The following is a 20,582-nucleotide window of genomic DNA, read 5'->3' as shown; positions in this document are numbered from 1 at the left end:
CAGTGGCCTAACAGCTTCACACTCTCTCCTTTGGTATAGCACCATGGGAATCAATTACCTACTGTAGTACTTATGTTGCATACAACACAAAAATACCCCCCCCCCCCCCCCAACACAAACACATACACACACAATAAAAAAAAAAGCTTGGTACATCTGTCTGTCTGTGTGTGTGTGTGTGTGTGTGTGTTTGTGTGTGTGTGAGCGTGCATGCCATGCCATTAAGTATCATTTAAACAACAAAATACAGAGATAGAGAGACAGGAGAGTCCAATGTGCATACGAGTCCAATGTGCATACAAACCCAGTTTGTATCTGAGCCCAGAGAAATTATTTAGACTTAAAGGAAGAAGATAGGATTGGCAACCCCGTCTAAAAATACTTAATCACCTAATTAAAGGTTTAACTGAGATCTGAGTGGGCTTCAGCCTCAGAGCACCATCAGGCATACTGGCCACTAAAGGAGCTCCTTCTTTGACATGATGTTGGATGCAAAATGGCAAGAATTTTAAGATGAGCCACATCTTTTTATTGATACATTTTACTGCTTTGATTAATTGGCGACAAGAGGAACTATGGGTCAGTCATACAGTGATGATGAGGATAATGAAGTGGCCTTGACACAGATTCAGGAGTTGTACAAGAAGTTTGCTAGTGAGTGCCCGAGCGGGAACCTGCATTTGCACGAATTCAAAAAGATCTTTGGCATCAGCACTCAGTCTTCACCTGAGGAAAGTGCCTACGTTGACAACATCTTCCGCACTTTCGACACAAATCAGGTAAGAGTCTTTAGATCACCATGCAGCGCTATCGTCTCACGGCTGCTCCGCCTGCGCCGCCAATACAGCCAGTGATCTGTACACTATTGCCGCAGAATTAGAGAATATAATATAAAAGTCAAGAATATAGAATAGAATAAAATATAAAAAGGTAAGGGAGTTAGTTGGGCTGGTATGTGATTTAAGTTATTGTAGCATCAACACACTATACAAAATTAAGTTAATTTTAAAGTTTCTTAAGCATTCACGTACTTCAGGGAACTTTAACAGAGTACTCTTTTCAGTATACTCGTTGTGTTTTACCTCATTCTGTTTCTTGTACTGTACTTTTTACATTCTCCACAATTCTTTTCTTGACTGTTTCATTCAGGATAACACAATAGACTTCATGGAGTATGTGGCTGCTGTGCACCTTGTTCTCCGGGGCAAACTCGAAGATAAACTGAGGTGGTCATTTAAGGTCTATGACAGGGATGGAAATGGTCGCCTGGACAGATGCGAAGTCAAGCACATAATAAAAGTAAGATCATTTTCCTATTACTGTGAGCTGTATACAAATGTTATAATGCAATTTTGTAAATGCCTTTGAGTTTATAGGGAGAAAACAATAATCTGGCAGTGGACTTAGAGTGTGTGCCTACTGTATATACCATTAGGCTGTTGCGTCTGATCCATAGCCACATTTCACCCAGCCACCCCTGGGTCTTCCAGGACAGTCTAAGCTTATTTACTTTTACACTTAAGGTTTAACTCAGATTAGTCTACGATCCTTGGCATTAAGTTGGGAGATCCCACCACGTCATCAAAGACTAAATAAGGTTGTTTGCTTGTGTTTTTATAGTACATACAAGGCAACATGGCATTTTCGACGCCGTGGGTCTCCATACACTGCATGATTACAGTACCCTCCAGAATTATTGGCACCCATGGTAAAGTTAACTAAAAAGAGGAATATAATATCATCTTTTGGAAATTGATCTTAATGCCTAAAGTAAATGAGAAAATGAGAAAATGAGTAAATGAGAAAATATCCAACCTTTAAGGACACCAATTATCTTTGTGAATGAATAATGTATCATAAATAAATAAATGTTCTTTAGTTATTTTTTAAGTATATTTTTGGGGGACTTTTTATGCCTTAATTTGATATGACAGTGGAGAATGACAGGAAGCGAGTGAGAAAGAGAGTCGGGGTGGGATCTGGAAAGGACCACAGGGGGCGGGAATCGAACCCGGGTCGCTGGCGTAGAGTGCAGGTGCCCCAGCCAGTTGCGCCACGGCTGGGGCAGATTTTTGTTTTTTTAAAGGCCAGTTATTTCATGGATACTATGCATCCTGCTACAGTTCCCTTGGCCTTTGGAATTACAATAGCCCCACATCATCACATACCCTTCACCATACCTAGAGATTGGCGAGCTAGCTCTCTGTTTTGTTTGAAAGTCAACAGAAGTGACGCTACCCAGCATCGCTTAGAGCACCTTTAAGATCAAATTCCAAAAGATGATTTTATATCCCTCTTTTTAGTCAACTTTAGCAGAGGTGCCAATAATTCTGGAGGGTACTGTATATTGTAATGCATTGCTCCATGAGGCTGTTATGCCATTCTGAACTTAATTGCAGATATTTTATTAATTTGGGGGTTGTATAGTAAATGGATTCTAATGTGCAGTAATGATCTAACCTGTTATTACCAACAGATCATTACCAAGTTAAAGAGCCATAACAAGCCATCCGGAGGCGAGGAAATGAGTACTGATCAGATTTGTGACAGCATTTTTGAACGTGTGGATAAAAACAAAGATGGTGATTAATTTTCTCACTATAAGCATTTGTTTTCCTCTCTGTTTTGTAATAAATCGAGGTCAAACGCAAAGAAACATCCATACAAACATATGTCTCTATTTCTGTACACAGGCCAAATCTCACTTGAAGAGTTTGTGGAAGGTGCACAACAGGACCCATGGGTTATGGGACAGCTCAAATTGGATGTGAGACCCAGTGGATGGTTCAATGAGCGCAATCCAGCTAAAACCTGACAATTGCAAAATGAGACAACAGACTTACTGAAGCCTTCAAGAGCATCAGCCTGTCAACAATGAATGCATGCTCTGGAAGGGATGACCTTGTACGCGTTCTACCAACATTTCCAGTGAAAGCTATCACTTTTATACTTGAAAATCAACAGAAACTCTTTTGGAGGTGTTGTCTCCAGATTTATAAGGAATTGTGTTTTACCATTAAAGGTTATCAAAATGACAGAGAGGCTGTAAAAAGGATATGAGCAGGATCACAAAGATGGTATGAGATACCAGTGTCTGATATGGATATGACCGTGAAGATTTTTTTGTGGAGAAAAAAAATGATGCTCTGGGTGAGAGGATAAACTTGCACTGATGAGACATGTGTTATTTTAAATGAGGCAATAGGACATTTTAGCAGTTTTGATGCCTTATACTTAAAGGTGCAACCAGTGATTTACGCAATTTCAAGTCCATACCATTTTTTGACATTCAGCGGACATCTCCTCACGATTAGCTACTCACGACTAGCTACCCATGCCGTGTGTACACTCACTGTACAAAAATGATGTCTGGCCAGACTCCAAAAACTGGAAAGAAACAAAGTGGGGGCAGCATGTCCCCCAAGATAACCAAAACCCTCCCTTTCTTTCTTCTGAACTCAAACTGACCTGTCTCTGCTTGTCAGGTTTAACAGTGTTCATCTTAATCCATGCTGTGTTAAAAAAGTGGTTACACTCAAGGCCAGAATTTAAATTTAGATTTAAATTGAGGTTTTTTTTTTATTATTTAACTCTTATTATGTATATTTCAAATAAATAATACATTCTGAGCATTCATTGTTGTTTATTTTTCATGTTTCATATTTGGGGACATTACTTTGTAATAACCTGATTCATATTCAGTTAAAGTGAGGACACAAGGAAATTATGAAATTACATTGTTTCACAAGATTAACACAAGATTATAATAAAGCTGCTGTTATTATAAAAATATTAAGATGCTGTTTTCTTTTCATGACGAGTCCTATGCTTGAATGATTTATGACTGAATGGAACGTTGCGTTTTTTAAGTGCCAGAACTGCGTATTATGTCGTGACAAAGTTTACACCAATCATCATCTTCTAATGTATCCTTATGTTGAAATGTCCATTCTCTTTGCCCTAAACATAGGCTATCATTTGTGCATGAAGCATGTTTCAATTAAGACAGTACACAAGCTATTTTTATTGTTGTAATATTAAATGATTTAATGAATAATGCGTTGAAAAATTGTACCACAGGTACAGTGCGTAGGCCCTACAGGATTATGGCTGGCGGCGCCAATGCCCTCACACACCCAACAGTCCCCCCCTTACACAGACTCTGAGGTCACTGGTGTGAACATATCGTTTGACTTTATATTTTCACACAGACATGTACTGTAGGCTACTCTCTGAAAAAAGATTAAGAAACTGCAAAGGTATTTGTGAACTCTTACTTCATTTATCTCTTTCTCTGTCTTTCTGTTTCACCAGACAAGAATGTTCTCCTGATCGAGGTAAGTGTGTGTGTGTAAATGTGCACGTTACATAAAAAACGTATTCATGCTCATGCCTGGCTGGGCATATATTTACATAATATTTTTACAAAATTTCTGTGAGTATAAGAAAATATGCAGATATTTGACCCAATTCGGTAACACTCCAAAATTAGGTTCCATAATAAATAGCAAACTAGTAATTACCTAACCCTTTGTTAATATTGTTAATTGTTACTAAAATATCTATTTGGCACAAGTTAATAGTTTTTTCATCATTAATTAAATATTAGTTGTTTTCATAAAATCTGTATGTTAATGTTTTAATAAATCTATTAACTAATATTGTATTAATATATGTTAATAGTTAACTAAATATATTTTTGGCACTAATTAACAGTTATTTCTTACATCATTTAAATGTTAAATGTTTATTTACAAACTATATGCTAATATAAAAGTTAATGACATATTATTATTTATCTAGCTTTTCTGATTAGCTTTGTGGATAATTTATGGAATTTATGGTTTATGGCTTTATGGTCTTATGGGGTGTATAAGGCACCCTACTGCCAGTGGTTGGTTGTGTGAGAGTTTGCGCTCCTCTTCTTCCACTTCATCCTTATTGGATACCTTTGTGGTTGGCTGTCCTGTAATTGGTGACTCTGTCTAGTGTTTGAAAGTAGTGTACTCTTTGCCTTTGGAAGTACTATTTGGTTGCTGCTTGAATTTGGTGAAATTCAGGGGAGGGGGGTGTAACAGAGTTAGAAATGTACTTTAGTGTTTGTATGTGATTTTCGCCGTAATTAAGCAGCTTTATTGAGATTGGTGTTTTGGAGCCCCCTTTGGAGAAACGCTATACTGCAGCTCTGCTGCGTTTTGTCCTTGTATTGTTGCCATAGCCGATCAGACGCGGTATGCTTTGCATTGTGTAGGTTGACTGTATAAAGCTCTCCCCACTTTGTTTTAATTTTGTAACTGTAAAATGTTGTTTAAGTTGAAATCTTTGATATACCACCTGTATTATGTTACTTTACATGTATTGTTAAGATTTGGGTGCAATTCTAGCAACTTAGAGAACGTTTATTAATGTTTTCATTATGACCACGAGTTCATACACACTGACTAGCTTCAAACTCCGCTAGCAACTGTCCATGCATTCAGTGTAGTTTAGCTTAGTGTGCATGGAAAGTGCAATTCAGTCTAGCAGGAAATTAATGTACATTAGTTTAGCATTATGTTTATGCATTACCTCCGTATGGTCTACGTCTGTGAGTGTTTAGTGAGTCTCAGAATATTAATAAACTGTTGTTCTGTGCACCTGAACATTCCATGTCGCATGTCTCCCTTGCTAGTAGGGCTGACAGTGATGGTATAGAAATGATGCATGTAATATAGCCCATTCAACTACTTGTTGTTTTGTTTTAAAGGAAAATTCCGGTTTTTAGCACTTTAAGGCCCTTTTCTGGTTTGTTTTGGATGAACTAGAGTGGTGGACACCGACATTTTGACGATTGGTACTGTCTCGACATTTCTGACTAGTTTTGAATCGCCTTTTCACTTCTCAGTGGCTGGCAATGGGCATACTGTAGTAGGCTACTCAAACATGTCCTAAAACAACCCTTAACGTTCGTTTTCAAAACTGTGCAACTCACCGAGTGGTTAGTGGAGTTCGTTGACTTTTAAAAGCAAATATATCAGCGCAATGTATGATTCGTATTTGAACCTGAAGCATAGAGGTGGTAACCTGGCCCTAGCCAGATGAATGTCGTTCCGCTAGCTCCACTCATCCATCTGGAACCGATCCATTGAAATGTCGTTTCAGAAGGCTGGACCTAATCAAAAAATGCTTGCATATGATTGAATAAGCCACTTGTCCTACGTGCTACTTCAACCACTCTCATCGAAGCCAACCCGTGACGCTGATAACAGTCTCACAGTCGCTTCTACGCTATGTCACATCTATGAAACTCCCGCCCTGCGTCCTGATTGGCTAAACCATAAAGTTGGTTGGAGAAATCACTCTCAATGGAAGAGGTTCCAGATGGATGTGAGTGAAGCTAGGCGGAGCTAGCGGAACGACATTCATCTGGCTAGGGCCAGGTTATAGAGGTGGCGCAGTAATATCAACGTGCAATGACAGAAATCAAAGACGACAGAAACTGTATTTCCCTACGCTACTTGTTTTGGAACATCAACGAACACCACTAACCACTCGGTGAGTTGCACAGTTTTGAAAACGAACGTTAAGGGTTGTTTTAGGACATGTTTGAGTAGCCTACTACAGTATGCCCATTGCCAGCCAAGTGAAAAGGCGATTCAAAACGAGTCAGAAAAGTCGAGACAGGACCAATCGTCAAAATTTCGGTGTCCACCACTCTAGTTCATCCAAAACAAACCAGAAAAGGGCCTTAAAGTGCTAAAAACCGGAATTTTCCTTTAACTTTTCCTAAAGGAATACATGTGATAAGCCAGTTTTGGTCTCAGTCCCTTCACCGTCTGACTAGTTATATATTACTAATATATTAATAAAGCTTAACCAACTTTATTATAAGCGTCCCCCATACTGATAGTTATATATTACTAATATATTAATTAAGCTTAACCAACTTTATTATAAGGGGCTCCACACTGATAGCTATATACTACTAACATATTAATTAAGCTTAACCAACTTTATTATAAGGGTCCCCCATACTGATAGTTATATATTACTAATATATTAATTAAGCTTAACCAACTTTATTATAAGGGGCCCCACGCTTATAGCTATATACTACTAATATATAAATTAAGCTTAACCAACTTTATTGCAAGCGGTTCCGGCACCGACAACAGTGGCAGCATGTCAAGGTAGCTCCGTGTTTTTTTCTTGAATTTCCCCTTGGGGATCAATAAAGTATCTATCTATCTATTGTAAGGGTCCTATGGAGAGCGGTTCATATTGGGATAGGCAGAAGCACAGTTTAATAACAATTAGTTAAATAATAATAAGTCATTAACTTTTCTATTAACATATAGTTTGCAAATAAACATTTAACATTTAAATGATGCAAGAAATAACTGTTAATTAGTGCCAAAAAGACATTTAGTTAACTATTAACACATATTAATACAATATTAGTTAATAGATTTGCTAAAACATTAACATACAGATTTTATGCAAACAACTCATATTTAATTAATGATTAAAAAACTGTTAACTTGTGCCAAATAGATATGTTAGTAACAATTAACAAAGGGTTAGGTAATTACTAGTTTGCTATTTATTATGGCACCTTATTATGGAGTGTTACCCAAATTCTTTATGCATGTAAATACATGTCTGTGGTGAACAAATAAGTTGAATACCGTTTCTTTGGCCTTCCATCAGCCTGGTGTGATGGACGATGAAAACATGGCAATGTCATCTACAGCCTCAGGTAAGAACATTGTCATGTGTGGAGATATGATGTGTAAGTGATTTGTCAGAATCAGAAGGCAATATGAGACCATGTACTGTATGAGACCAGAACAGACATGCTATGTTGAGGTTTTGATGTAGTAGATGATGTAAGAACACAGGCACATACTTCTCCTGCTGTATAATTGCCTATGTGTATAAACTGCCATCTTAAGCATACTAACTAGCACACTATTTTAGTGAGAGGGTTGCAACTGAAACGGGTTATTCTTGAGGTTGTGTCCTCATAATGACTTGTCCCACTAGGGGGAGCTCCAGAGTCTGTTTATGAAAATCTCAGAATGGGACTTGGGAACACTAACACTGTAGTGAGTATAGATAGGTATTCGACTACCAAATGTCTTGCATATTATTACATGTATTACAGTGTGATCCTAAAAACACATATAAATGACATTTTTTTGCTTTTTGATTGACAAAGGGTTGACCATGTAATATGGTGTCCTCTATTAGCCTGGTAAGGAGAGTGAGCAGGCCATTGCAATCTACTAAAGCAACTTCAGGTATAAAACCCATGTTCTCTTAAAATGAATGGTCTGCAATAGAAGGCAAGACAAGACTGGAAAAATATATGATGTCAAGCAAAAGTGTCCTTTCCTTTAATGGAGCTACATAACCTATTTTATGGTTTTGTCTTAATGATGTCACTGATCACATTGTGGTTTTGTTGTACACACATAGAGAGAGAGTGGTATACACACACAGGTATAGACGCGGAGATATGCAGAACACACAGACACACACACACACACACACACACACACACACACACACACACACACACAGATGAACAGGCCTACCATGCATTGGCCCAGGACTTATAATTGTCATCACGCTATCTCTATAGTCTCTTCCTGTTCTGCAAGAGATGTCTGTTTCTCAAGGACATTTGAACCCTACCAATACATATTTTAGCAAGTCAAATGTTTTAAAACGTCAGCTTTTGTCTTTGTGAAGACACATGGAGAGCATAAGCTACAACACCTGTCTACCAGTAATGAATGTTTTTTAAATGTCTAATGTCTAATTGATTCAGTTTATGTGAAACAGGAATCATACAGTGCTCAAAGAAAATGCTGAAAGCAATACGATCAAGAATATTGTTCCAATGTAAATGTCTACAAGAATCTATTCTGCCTGAGACACATTGGGCTCTAGTGAGCTACACGCATGCTTTACACCAGTGTTTCTCAAACTTTTTCAGACCAAGGACCGCTTAACCAATAAAAAAAACCTCACGGACCACCTACTGTAGCTAAAAAAGAAGAGTAGACATACTTCAGCAGTATATTATAATAGGCCTACTCACCTTGCTTATTGTGTCAAAGGATTCATATGATTATAATAGGCCTACTCACCTTGCTTACTGTGTCAAAGGATTCATATGATTATAATAGGCCTACTCACCTTGCTTATTGTGTCAAAGGATTCATATGATTATAATAGGCCTACTCACCTTGCTTACTGTGTCAAAGGATTCATATGATTATAATAGGCCTACTCACCTTGCTTATTGTGTCAAAGGATTCATATGATTATAATAGGCCTACTCACCTTGCTTATTGTGTCAAAGGATTCATATGATTATAATAGGCCTACTCACCTTGCTTATTGTGTCAAAGGATTCATATGATTTAAACTGGCGTAGCTTGCATAGGCATGTTGCTGTTTGAATTTACATACAAGTTGGTTCAATATTGCAAACAACTCATCTATATTATATTTGACCATGTCTGCTCGCGGACCACTTGGGATAGCTTGCGGACCACTAGTGGTCCCCGGACCACACTTTGAGAAACACTGCTTTACACAGTTACTGTTGGTCAGAGGAAAAAATACGATATTTTAAGCCTGAGCAGTAGTCATACATGTGACACCTGTCTGCCACGGCAGTTGCAGCTAATGTTACCACAGGGGAAGTGATGCACACACCAGATTAAGGTCAACCTTTCCTGTGTCCCACCTTTAAACTACTTTATTCTATTTGTGGTGTTTGATGGTGGACTCTACATTAGTATTTCTGTTTCTTCATAGCAGGCTTGTGCAAAATTCCAGAATTGAATTGAAACTGGCTCTTCAATTTCAATTAAATTCTTGAATTTCACTTGCATTTCAATTGAGGTAGCAAACAGGAAGCAGAATTGCAATTCGAATTGTGCACAACCCTGCTTCATAGATGTGGAACTGATGAAAATGACATACTTCACCCTTTCTGTTGTAACTACTATGCTCCTGGCGTGTAAGTAATACAATGGCATTCTTTATATGATGTGTTTGGAATTAGGATATTATACATCTGAATCTTTCATCACAGATCTGAATCTTATTAATCGTCACTGCAACATAAAATTGAGCTTTGGTAAATTAAAATAACAAATCGGTTTGAGCTTGTGTATACTTTTGTTTGTGTTTTTATCAACATGTCTCAAAAAAGTTGGTATAGGGGCATATCTACCACTATGGTGCTTCACCTCTTCTTTTAACAACAGTCTGCGAATGTTTGGAATTGAGGAGATTAATTGCTGGAATTTTGAGAATAAAACATTTTCCCAGTTTTGCTCAATATAGGATTATAGCAGCTTAACAGTCAGCATTAATTGTGCCTTTCCAGATTGTGATGGCCCAGCTCTACCATGCTGGGTCCTCCTCTTTCTCCCTGGCTGGCCTTGCATTGTTTGTGGCTTGCCTGTGTCTCGTCCTCTTTTGGCCTGCAGAGGTGGAGCTGTGGAGTTTTAGCCAGGGGTGCTAATTTATGGCCTAATCGGAGGGTAGATCAAATCTGTGCTCTCCAGTTTGCTGTCTCTTGCACTGACGCTTGCTTCGCTCTCGCAGGCTCTCAGCAGCACTGGGTGCGGCCCTGCTTTATTTACAGTGCCTATACAAATTAATATTTATACTTCCACTTTATATTTATACTCCCACTTTTACTGCTTTTATAAATGGAATCTTGATCAATTTAATCTGGCCTTTTTACAATAATTTACAAAAAGCCCATCTTTAATATCAAAGTAAAAGCAGATTTCTACAAAGTAATTAGTTAAAAATATGCAAGTCAAAATAAGTGATTGCATTAATATTCACCACCTTTCAAGTCCTGCCACAGATTTTCTATAGGATGGAGGTCTGGGCTTTGACTGATTGTCTTGCTTGAGAGTATTATCCCAAGTCGTAGTTATCTTGCAGACTGAATCAGATTGTCCCCCAGGATATATTTAGATGAATTTACTTTACCCTTCACCTTTACAAGCCTTCCAGGGCCTGCTTTCGAAAAGTATCCCCACAACATGATGCTACCACCACCATGCTTAAAATTAGGGATGATGCATTTTTGGTGATGTGCAGTGTTTGGTGTCTGCCAAAAATAGCATCTAGTCTGATGGCCAAAAAGCTAAATTTTGGTCTCATCAGACCGCAAGGCAAAGAAGTATTTTTGTGCTCAGATGACAGTTTTTTAGTCAAGATGCGCTAGAACCAATAATGTGAAGAAGAGGCTATGAGTGGTTCTTGGTGTCTTATTGTACACTTCCCAGTGTTATGCACCTCAGTGTCAGTGTTAGTGTTTTGAACCTGTCTTTTCTGTGCTCTTTTTCTATGTTTTATCTTATTTTTTCTGCAATATGTCAGGGCTCCATTGCAAAAGAGGCTGAAGGTCGTAATGTGTTTCACCTGGTTAAATAAAGATCAAATAAAAATAAATAAAATAAAATATTACTATACACATGCACTGCACTCAGGCGATCCCAATTTCACTAATTGTGATACTATTAGCACCAATTGGCTGGACCGCTGTTGATTTAGGTCAGTCACTTTAAGGGGGGGGGGGGAATATTCATGCAATCACATACTTTTTATAGGCACTGTAGTGTACCTTTTGCACCACATGTCCAAATGCTTACATCAGTGTTTCCCCTGGAAATCTTTCCAGCAGCGGTGCTGTTTATCGTAGGAACCCCCCCCCCCCCCCCCCCAAAAAAAGAGAAAATTTGTAACAAATGACTCCTTAAATGGTGACTTCTGGTGGATTTTGTGAAAGAAATGGACAGATTGAGTTACAAATTATGACATAACCATCAACACAAGGTTGATTATTGCAGTACTTGAACAGGATTATTCATGTTTTTCTTTCACCTTTTTCATTTACATTATTAGTAATTAGCCACTGTACAACTGTACACTGTAGACCACTGTACAAACTTACTTTTTAGAATATACAGTGCTGTGCATAAGTTAAGACATTTATTTATATAATATTTTATTACGATACATGATACATTAAAAAATAATTGATGTCCTAAGACAAAAGGCAAAATATGTTTTTTATTCCTCCCTTTAGTCAATTTCAGCATGGGTGTCTTAACTTTTGCACAGCACTGTATAAACTATATAGACTCCTCTTTCATGTCATTACACTATATTGGTGCTGTGCAAGTCGAATTGAGTGCCTGTCACTTTAATGCCGTGACGGCTTGCTTGATTCTCACGGTTTTAAGCTAACTTAGTAGCGTTGTTGTGCATGGTGCATAAGAATATGTGGATGAAATTAATTATGTTTCCCATGTCATTTGGTAAAATAAATGCTCAAAAACTCGAAAATCTAACTTGGATTATAGCAGATAAGTGTCTTGTATCATATCTATAATTTTGGTGAGCTCTACAGGAATTACAAACTATCTCAGATGTAAATGGTTGCGTATCCTATTACTCAAATTCAATTAAACCCACCAATAGGCTAGCTAGACCTTAGTTTCACAGCCTAGGTATGTGGCTAGCAACATGGCTTGAAAGCATTGCCTGTATCACAAACAAAAACGAACAATGCGTGGAATTTATCTGGGAATAGGCTACTGAAGGTACAGTAGGGGCGAGCTATCTCGCTGGCATGTTTAATTTGGTTCCTTGATTAACATAATGTAGGCTATGTTTTTTTGCACAAAATTGCGTCTGCTAATAAACTTAAACATAAACACAAACAAGCGTGATCTCCTGTGGAATCCTGACTGCGCCTTCAATGTTAGCCTACTATTATTTGTTGACATGAAACCTGAACGAACGGCAGCTGTTCCTGAAGTTCACTTGCGTCAAATTTTTTTTTTTAATTAGGCAACTTTTTTTGCAGTGGCGCTTGATTTCCAGGAGCGGCGCTGCGCCGCTGATGAATACATTGTAGGGGAAACACTGCAGAAGGTGGTTTAGAGTAATATGAATTAAATATAAATGCAGTGTATTAGCAGTTCTCATACAATAAGTAGAATAATGTATGTAGATGTAGCAGTAACATTATAATAGTAGAAATGTGTGTGGAAACGGTGTCATTGTAGTGCAGAAACATTACAGTATAAGAGTAGTAAGAATAAGTGTATGTGCAGGATGAATAGTATAAAGATCAGTAGAATAACTATGTATAAATGTAATTACAGTAGGCCTATGTACATTTGTAAATGAATAGAAACCTATGGGTAAGAGGGATAAATTAATTTTATTTAATCGTAAAAGTAAATTGCATTCAATTAAATTGCAATTAAAAATCTTTCCAGTAGGCTTTAATGTCACGCAAAAAGTACAACCAAAGCTGAGCTTGAAGAACCAGAACTTGAGTGTAGTTTTTTGCTGGGTCCCAGGCCATGTTGGTCTGAGGGGAAATGAGAAAGCGGACAGTGCTGCTAAGCAAGCCTTCAATGAAGAAGTCACAGAATGTCAAATCCCTGCCCCAGTAAAACAGAATTAGGGGATGGAATATATAACATTCACACTCATAGCTAATATTTTTAAAATAAATCAGTGAAAAAGTATCCTGACAAACAAGCAGCATTTTAATGCCTTAGTCATATTTCATAATTTCAAATTTTTCTCTAGGTTACCTGATAGCCCAGTTTGAGAGGTGCAACACGCGGTAAAATCCAACGAACCGCATTCACCCCGGAAGGCAATAGTTGAATAGAGCTTTTGAGGTATTGCCACTGCTCCAACACTGAAAGGCACTGTTAGAATGCTTGGATCAAGCCAGGTTCAGCATAGCGTATGTCACTGTCTGCTCACGTTGGTGACCGGACCAGGGCAAGCACACTTTCGCAGTTCCTGCCGGAAATGCAGTCTAGTTCAGAACTATTAACGTGGACAGCTCCCCTTTAGAGCATCTTAAGAGCAGTGCACGCGCGTTCACGCTACGAGCATGTTCGGGAAACAGTCAGAAAAACCAAACGAACGATCCCAAGATGAATCGTAGAAAACCCTCGTAAGAGCGTGTCTCCGTCGTTATCGGGAAACTGGGCCCTGGTTTAGTATGTGGGAGACCGGGGTTTGATTCCGGCATGATGTGTTTTGGCAAAGTGAATGCACACATGTACCAACTTCTCTGGAGAGAAGGTGCGCGATTTGAACAAGAAATCGTTTCTCAAACGGAAGTTTTGATTGCAACAATTAGCTAGTTCATGCACCAGGGTGTAAATTGCATACATTACTGTATACACCAGGGTACGAATAGCATCCACTTCTAACTATACAGTGATGCAAACAGCATACCTTATTCAGAGTGTCTATTACACAGCTGAGCTATTCACACCCTGTGACAACAACCAAAATTGTTTTTTTTTATTACATTGTGTGCCTAGCCTGGGAAAAACCCAGACGTACTTCCGGCAAAGTCGAGATTCGCTCTGAAAGTCCGTCTGGCCAAGAACCCATTCTAGCGCATTTCCAATTTTCCTAGATCGAGGCACCAATCAGAACCCTTGAGGCGGGCTTTACACGATGACGATAGCGCACCCTGTTGATGGAGCCGGGGTTTTTAAAAAAAAAAAAAAACATCAACGATGGCTGCTGCCGCTTGTTTGAAGCTGATTATTTCTTAACTGCTTCCTTATGTTGGAATATGCAACATTGTACAAACATGTATGTAAGGGATACCTATGTGATATCTGCAACAGTGGTAGGCTACTGAAAACGGTTTGATATTCTGTTCATTTATAGGACTATAGTAGCTGGACACGTAGCCGACAGAAAACACATAGGCTACTTTTGAGTTGGTGTGCTATGCGAGCATAACTCGAATGCTACACTTCAGTGTTTGCCTTGAAACAATTCCGGCATAATTGCTTTGAACGTTTCAGTCTCTCGTCCCCCATTCCTGCTTTATATATCCCGGTCAGCCAGAAAGGACGAATGAAACAAAATGCTTGTTTGAATGTGAACGGTTTTGTTCAGAGCTGAAAATGCAATTGTGTTTGACAGAGGGCAGATGTAATAGTGTGTGGCACGATGTCTTTGTAAATTAGCCTACATTTAATTAAAAAGTGGTTAATTCTTCCTGCTTCTCCCTACAACCAGACAGTGTTGCAAATTGTGTGTTTCCTTCAGTCTGTCTCTTTCATTATTCTGATTGTTTTTTGGCCTCTTCTTAGCCTGGCTAGCGCCACCACTTCTCAATGAGACGTGGTCTGGGAACCAAACGTTCATTTTCTCGTATTTGAAAAAAATGCCCAGATCCGTTTATTGGGTGCCACGGATGTCTATCAAATGCGTCTGTGCATAGCTCATCATCGTCTTGCTTTTCCCCCTGTTCTGTGATTGGTTCCCTATCTGAGGAAAAAATTAGGGCGGTAGTTTCCAGGCTGCCTTAGTCAAATAAAGTCAAATACCCTCTCCTATTGCGTCCGAGGCATTTTGATCGGCGTCCGTTTGGGAACGCCCTTTAGCCTGGCGGGCCATCCTATATCATTGAAATGTATAGTCTGGAATCGAACCATTCAACTCGCTTAATCCAAGGGGCGGCCAGAGAATTGTCTTTCAAACTGCCTAGGCATGCAATAGGCCAGCGCTACGACCATATCCGTATCCGGTCGGCAAAACGGCAAATACATCCTTCTTCGAAAGGAATGACTTAAGTGCATTGTGTTGCTCAACTTTCAAAGAAAAGCACAAGTCCAACTCCTCCAAAGTTGACGCCAACTCTGATTCAAACAACCGCTCTTCGTTCGCCATAGCCACTTCCTTGTTGTTCACCGTCGCAGGACTGTCGTTATCCTGTTAAGCCCGCCTTAAGACTCTCTAACAAAATAAAGCGCTGTGATTGGATGACATCCACGGCGTCAGCCAATAGAAATCCCTATGGTTTGATACTAGACGTACAGGCTGAGCAAATTAATTTGCCGCCGCTAGGGTGCGTCTAGATTTCTAGGCTAAACGCCCTTTGGAAATGGGCTGTGAACGAACCTTCCCCAGACCCACTCTCAGTTACGACTGAGAAGGGTCTGGTTTTAACCGGGCTATTGTGTGCCAATACTGGAAATCAGAATGTGTGTATTTGTGAGAGAGAGTGTGTGTAAGACAGTCCTGCATTGTAGCTCCTCTCATCATCTTCCACCAGCAACCCTTCGCTTAACGCCACCATCTACAGGCTGATGAGTGTACAGTTACTAAATGTACACATAAATTAATTTATTTTATAACCCCCCATGGATGAAATTCTATGAAACTTGGCATACCCAAGATGCCAGGTTAATCATACACATGACATTTGGTGCAGTTCAAAACATCTCAACTGAAGATAGGGGCGATTAAAGCAGAATAATATTGCATTTTCATTTTTTATCAGGGGGGTTCAAATCACAAATGAGTGATTATGGGCTAGGTTGATGTGGGCCCTTTAGACCAACATACCATAGCATTTTCTTCATTCTCTGTGCCACGGTTCAGGTAGTCATTTCGGACAAACTGCATTTTTTTGGATGTCGGTGGGGGCCCAGTATGGGTGGGGGGGGGGGGAGTGTAAATATACATGGCACATCATACATGGCATGGGATGTTATCTGCACGCATTTTGAGCTATCTACATATACATACATGCCACTCAGGCCCGGGGTGAGTAATCTCAGGCCAGGGGTGGGTAATCAGGAGAATTCCCAGTGGGCCGCTTCACTTTTGGGCCGGTCAAGGAAAAACATATTGACATTCTCTTAAAGTAGGCTACTCACGTTCCGCAATCTATGCCTGACACCGCAGTGTCCATGAGAGGGAGTTCTCCCCTCCCAAAGAGTTGGTTGGGTCCATATAGCCGGTCTTTTCCAAAAAGTTCTCAGATAGGCCTACCGATAGCCGGGCAAGCCCTACCGTAGCGATAAGCGTCAGTAAGGATGGATGGTTTAAAGAGGACAGGTGGGACTGAAAAGGCCAGTTAAAAAAAAGGAAGGCATTGGAGGAGGATGTTGCCAAATGTGGCTGTCACGGTTCCTCGGGAAGAGCTTGAATCAAAAGGGCAATACACAGCCAGGCAAGGTAAGGTAATCCCAGAAATCTTTAATACGAAACTGACTCGAACTCAGGCAACACAACAAGACAAATAACCGACGAAGACTGAGGGGAGACAGAGGGTTTAAATACACAGGGGTTAAACAAGGCTAACAAGGCACAAGTGGACAAGAAACAAGAGACAGGTGAACACAGGGCTGGAAATCATAATTAAACTAGCAGACTAATAATGAGGAACAGGTGAGGGGCGGAGACACCGAGAACTGAGACCTGGCAAGACAAACAAAGGAGCACATGGCTGACAGGAACTAAAACACAGAGACAGGAAGTAAACACAGGAGCACATGGCACAGGAGGTAAACAAAGGAGCAGACATGAAGGAAAACACTAAACAGGGAAAACAAAAACACAAGATCCTTACATTACCCCCCCTCCAAGGGCCGGATTCCAGACGGCCCAAACAAAAAGGTCCAAACAGGGCGGGCGGAGGGGCTAGCGGCAGGAGGGTCAGGCGGGCGGCCGGGTGGACGGCCGGACAGGGACCGAAGGTTAGGCGGACGGCCAGGTGGACGGCCAGACAGGGACGGAAGGTTAGGCGGACGGCCAGGTGGACGGAGGGTCAGGTGGATGGCTGGCCAGGGACGGAGGATCAGGCGGGCGGCCGGGCGGACTGCCGGCCAGGGACGGAGGATCAGGCGGACTGCCGGTCAAGGACGGCGGTTCAGGCGGGCGGCCGGGCAGACTGCCGGTCCGGGACGGCGGTTCAGGTGGGTGGCCGGTCAGGGATGGCGGTTCAGGCGGGCGGCCGGGAGGACTGCCGGTCAGGGACGGCGGTTCAAGCGGGCGGCCCAGTGGATAGCCGGACAAGTCAGGACTTCATTTCAAATGCTTTATTTCTTTCTGTTTTTGTTAACTTATCAACCTATCCTTGTGGAATAGCCTAGTGGAATATTTTTGTTAACTTCTCAGTTTAAGTAAATTATTATATAACCTTCACACATTTGTTGAACCATGCTACTAATAAAAAATACAGGATAGTAAGGACTGAACTGTTGCTTAATTTATCCAACTATTTTATCCAACCAATTTATCCAACCATTATTTCCACCATGGAAAAAGTGGGCTGGTCTCGGGTCTGAAACTCTCGAGCTGAAAAGTGGTCCCACTCCGGCCCTGACGCCACTTATCGTCTCACTTCCGCGTGTATGTCAACACCAGGTGGCGCCCTCTAGGGTTAGGGTTATGGTTAGGTTATGGCGTTGATAAACACGGCAAAATGCTATTATGTATTAGATAACACGCTAGTGGCCATTGGCGTGTCATACATATGCAGTTCATGATATCAGTCTGACAGCTGACTTTTTTGGGTGCGGACCATGTTTCAATTTCAAGTTCCCATGCAAAAAGTGGTGGACCATACGTTAGGTTAGCAGTACTTACAGACTTACTGTGCCGGAAATTAACCCAACACCGAGGTATGTACCGAATCGTGATTAGGTAACACTTTACAATAAGGGTACACAATTTAGCATTAGTTAATAGTCTTATTTAATAGGTGTTATCAGCAGGCGCGCCTGCAGGTGTCTAGATGGGTGTGCGTACCATAGCATTCATTCCTGCAGGCGCCCCTGGTTATCTGTGTGTTTTCCTTTGTTATAAATGATGAATTCCTAATGTGTACATTGTTAATCCTTAAGTAATGTTGAAAACATAATTAATAATGATAAATTAAGTGTTTGTTAATGCTTAACTTATACTTAACTAACTAATTTGTGTACTCTTATTGTAAAGTGTTACCAGTGATTTTTGTGTACCGTTACACCCCTAGCCTGAACTAAACTGCATTAAACTGTGGTTTTCACTGTGGTTTAGTGCAGGTCTCCTACATAGATAGAAAATATGACAAAAACAATTAGTGTACTAAACAGTAAGGCACAGCGCCTCATTTGATTAACACCTAATGGTTAAATTAAGCAAGAACACAGCATTCTTTCAAGGAGCACATTTAGGCGATGATTTAGCCTAAACATTTCCTTTAATTGAACCAGCATAGAGACATGCTTTGTGGTTGTATCATACTAATGTCATTGATCATCTTGTGATTTTGTTGTGTGTTCAAGATACCAAGATGGCCCTGGAATCTGAACAGGATGTAAGTATACCGCTCTTTGTGTCTGTAAATGTTCATGCACATTTTCTGTAGATTTGGATGGCAATTATTCTGTTAGTGAATACATATCTCTGTCTCATATTTTAAGTCTGCAGTGCATCCCGTGTACTCCTCCATTCCTGATATCCCGATTGTGGCCGACCAAGAGGATTGTGCCTCCAGTGTGGACCATGTGTATAGGCAACTTGAACCCACTCAGGACAACAGCATTTACAATGTACTGCACAACACCTGAATTTGCTGCTACAGTATAAAGGGCCTAGTCAGTTAGGATAATTAGTAAGGATAGAGTGTGACCTTGGAATGATTTAGATCAATTCTTATTCAGTCACTTATAGAGTTACTTATTTGAGTCATGTGGATTTCTTAAAGCATCTCTGTTGAATATTTTAATCTTGCTCACTGTTTTTCTCTCTTTGCACAACTGTTAAGTGCATTTTAAGTGCAGTGAATACACCTTCATCCCTTTTGTTGCCACGCTAAGCAATTGAGCCTCATAAGTTCTGTATGTTTAATATCTACTACATACTGCTAGATGTATTTATTAATAACAAACTATAATTTGCCCCCCACATATTTTTGGTTTGTTTGTTGTTTAATATTGTCTATATGGCTAGCCATGGTAAAGATGGCACAAGATGCACCTCATGAAGAATTGCATTTGGCGAATTAACAATTAATTACTCAGCAAACCATAAAAAAACAATATCACTCAAATTGGATGCATGGTAAAATCAGATATGCAAGAGAGAGAGAGAGAGAGGCGAGAGAGAGAGAGAGAAAAAATATCATTTGATATCAGAGGCCTACAGTAGGTCTGCATGTACAATGCATGTATACTGTAAACAGGGGCACTGTGATTTAGGCTTTTGTCAATATGGAGAACTTTCCGCTGAACACGTAATTGATTATTTACATGCATGTATTGTAATTATAATGTAGGTAGAAAATAATATAATGTCTATGGGGAAACTATTTCTTGTAAGCTATTTATTCTCATGGAGTAAAGTGTTGTGGTGTTGACCTGAGTCTTGTATTCTGTCATGTTTTCCTCCCTTACAACACACACACACACACACGCATGAATATAACTCCAATAAAAAGACTCTGGAACTCAACCTGACTAGACTGGACTGTGTTTTCTCCGCCACCGCCACTGGAATCAAGCCAGCACTACCCATCTTAGTCACACTCCTTTTAAAAAATTTTGAAGGAAGAAAGATAAAATGTCTGAAACATCACCTGCCAAAGAACATTTTGCTTAAAGATCTTTACATGATTGTCACGATAGCACCTCTATCATCTCTCTCTTTCCTGCAAGTATGTATGCATTAGTAGGTTAAACAAGTTACATTCCTCACCTCAATTTATGGGAACCCTAGTTAACACC

The 20,582-nt window shown here is 39.9% G+C and overlaps 1 protein-coding gene across 1 annotated transcript; it reads left to right on the top strand.

The window, feature by feature from the left end:
* Positions 1–575: 575 nt before the first annotated feature.
* Positions 576–2,815, top strand: LOC143126083 (guanylyl cyclase-activating protein 2-like). Its single transcript, XM_076288000.1, has 4 exons — positions 576–779; positions 1,150–1,299; positions 2,477–2,582; positions 2,694–2,815. The coding sequence occupies exons 1-4, from the start codon at positions 576–578 to the stop codon at positions 2,813–2,815; spliced, it is 582 nt and encodes a 193-aa protein (XP_076144115.1).
* Positions 2,816–20,582: the final 17,767 nt, after the last annotated feature.

The sequence above is a fragment of the Alosa pseudoharengus genome, unplaced genomic scaffold, assembly GCF_046254945.1.
Source record: "Alosa pseudoharengus isolate Yale_2024_CS ecotype anadromous, Long Island Sound unplaced genomic scaffold, YU_APseudo_1.1 YU_APseudo_1.1_scf_16, whole genome shotgun sequence".
Lineage (NCBI taxonomy): Eukaryota > Metazoa > Chordata > Actinopteri > Clupeiformes > Clupeidae > Alosa > Alosa pseudoharengus.
Note: the sequence above shows the minus strand (reverse complement) of the source record. Positions and strands in the feature narration are given on the sequence as shown.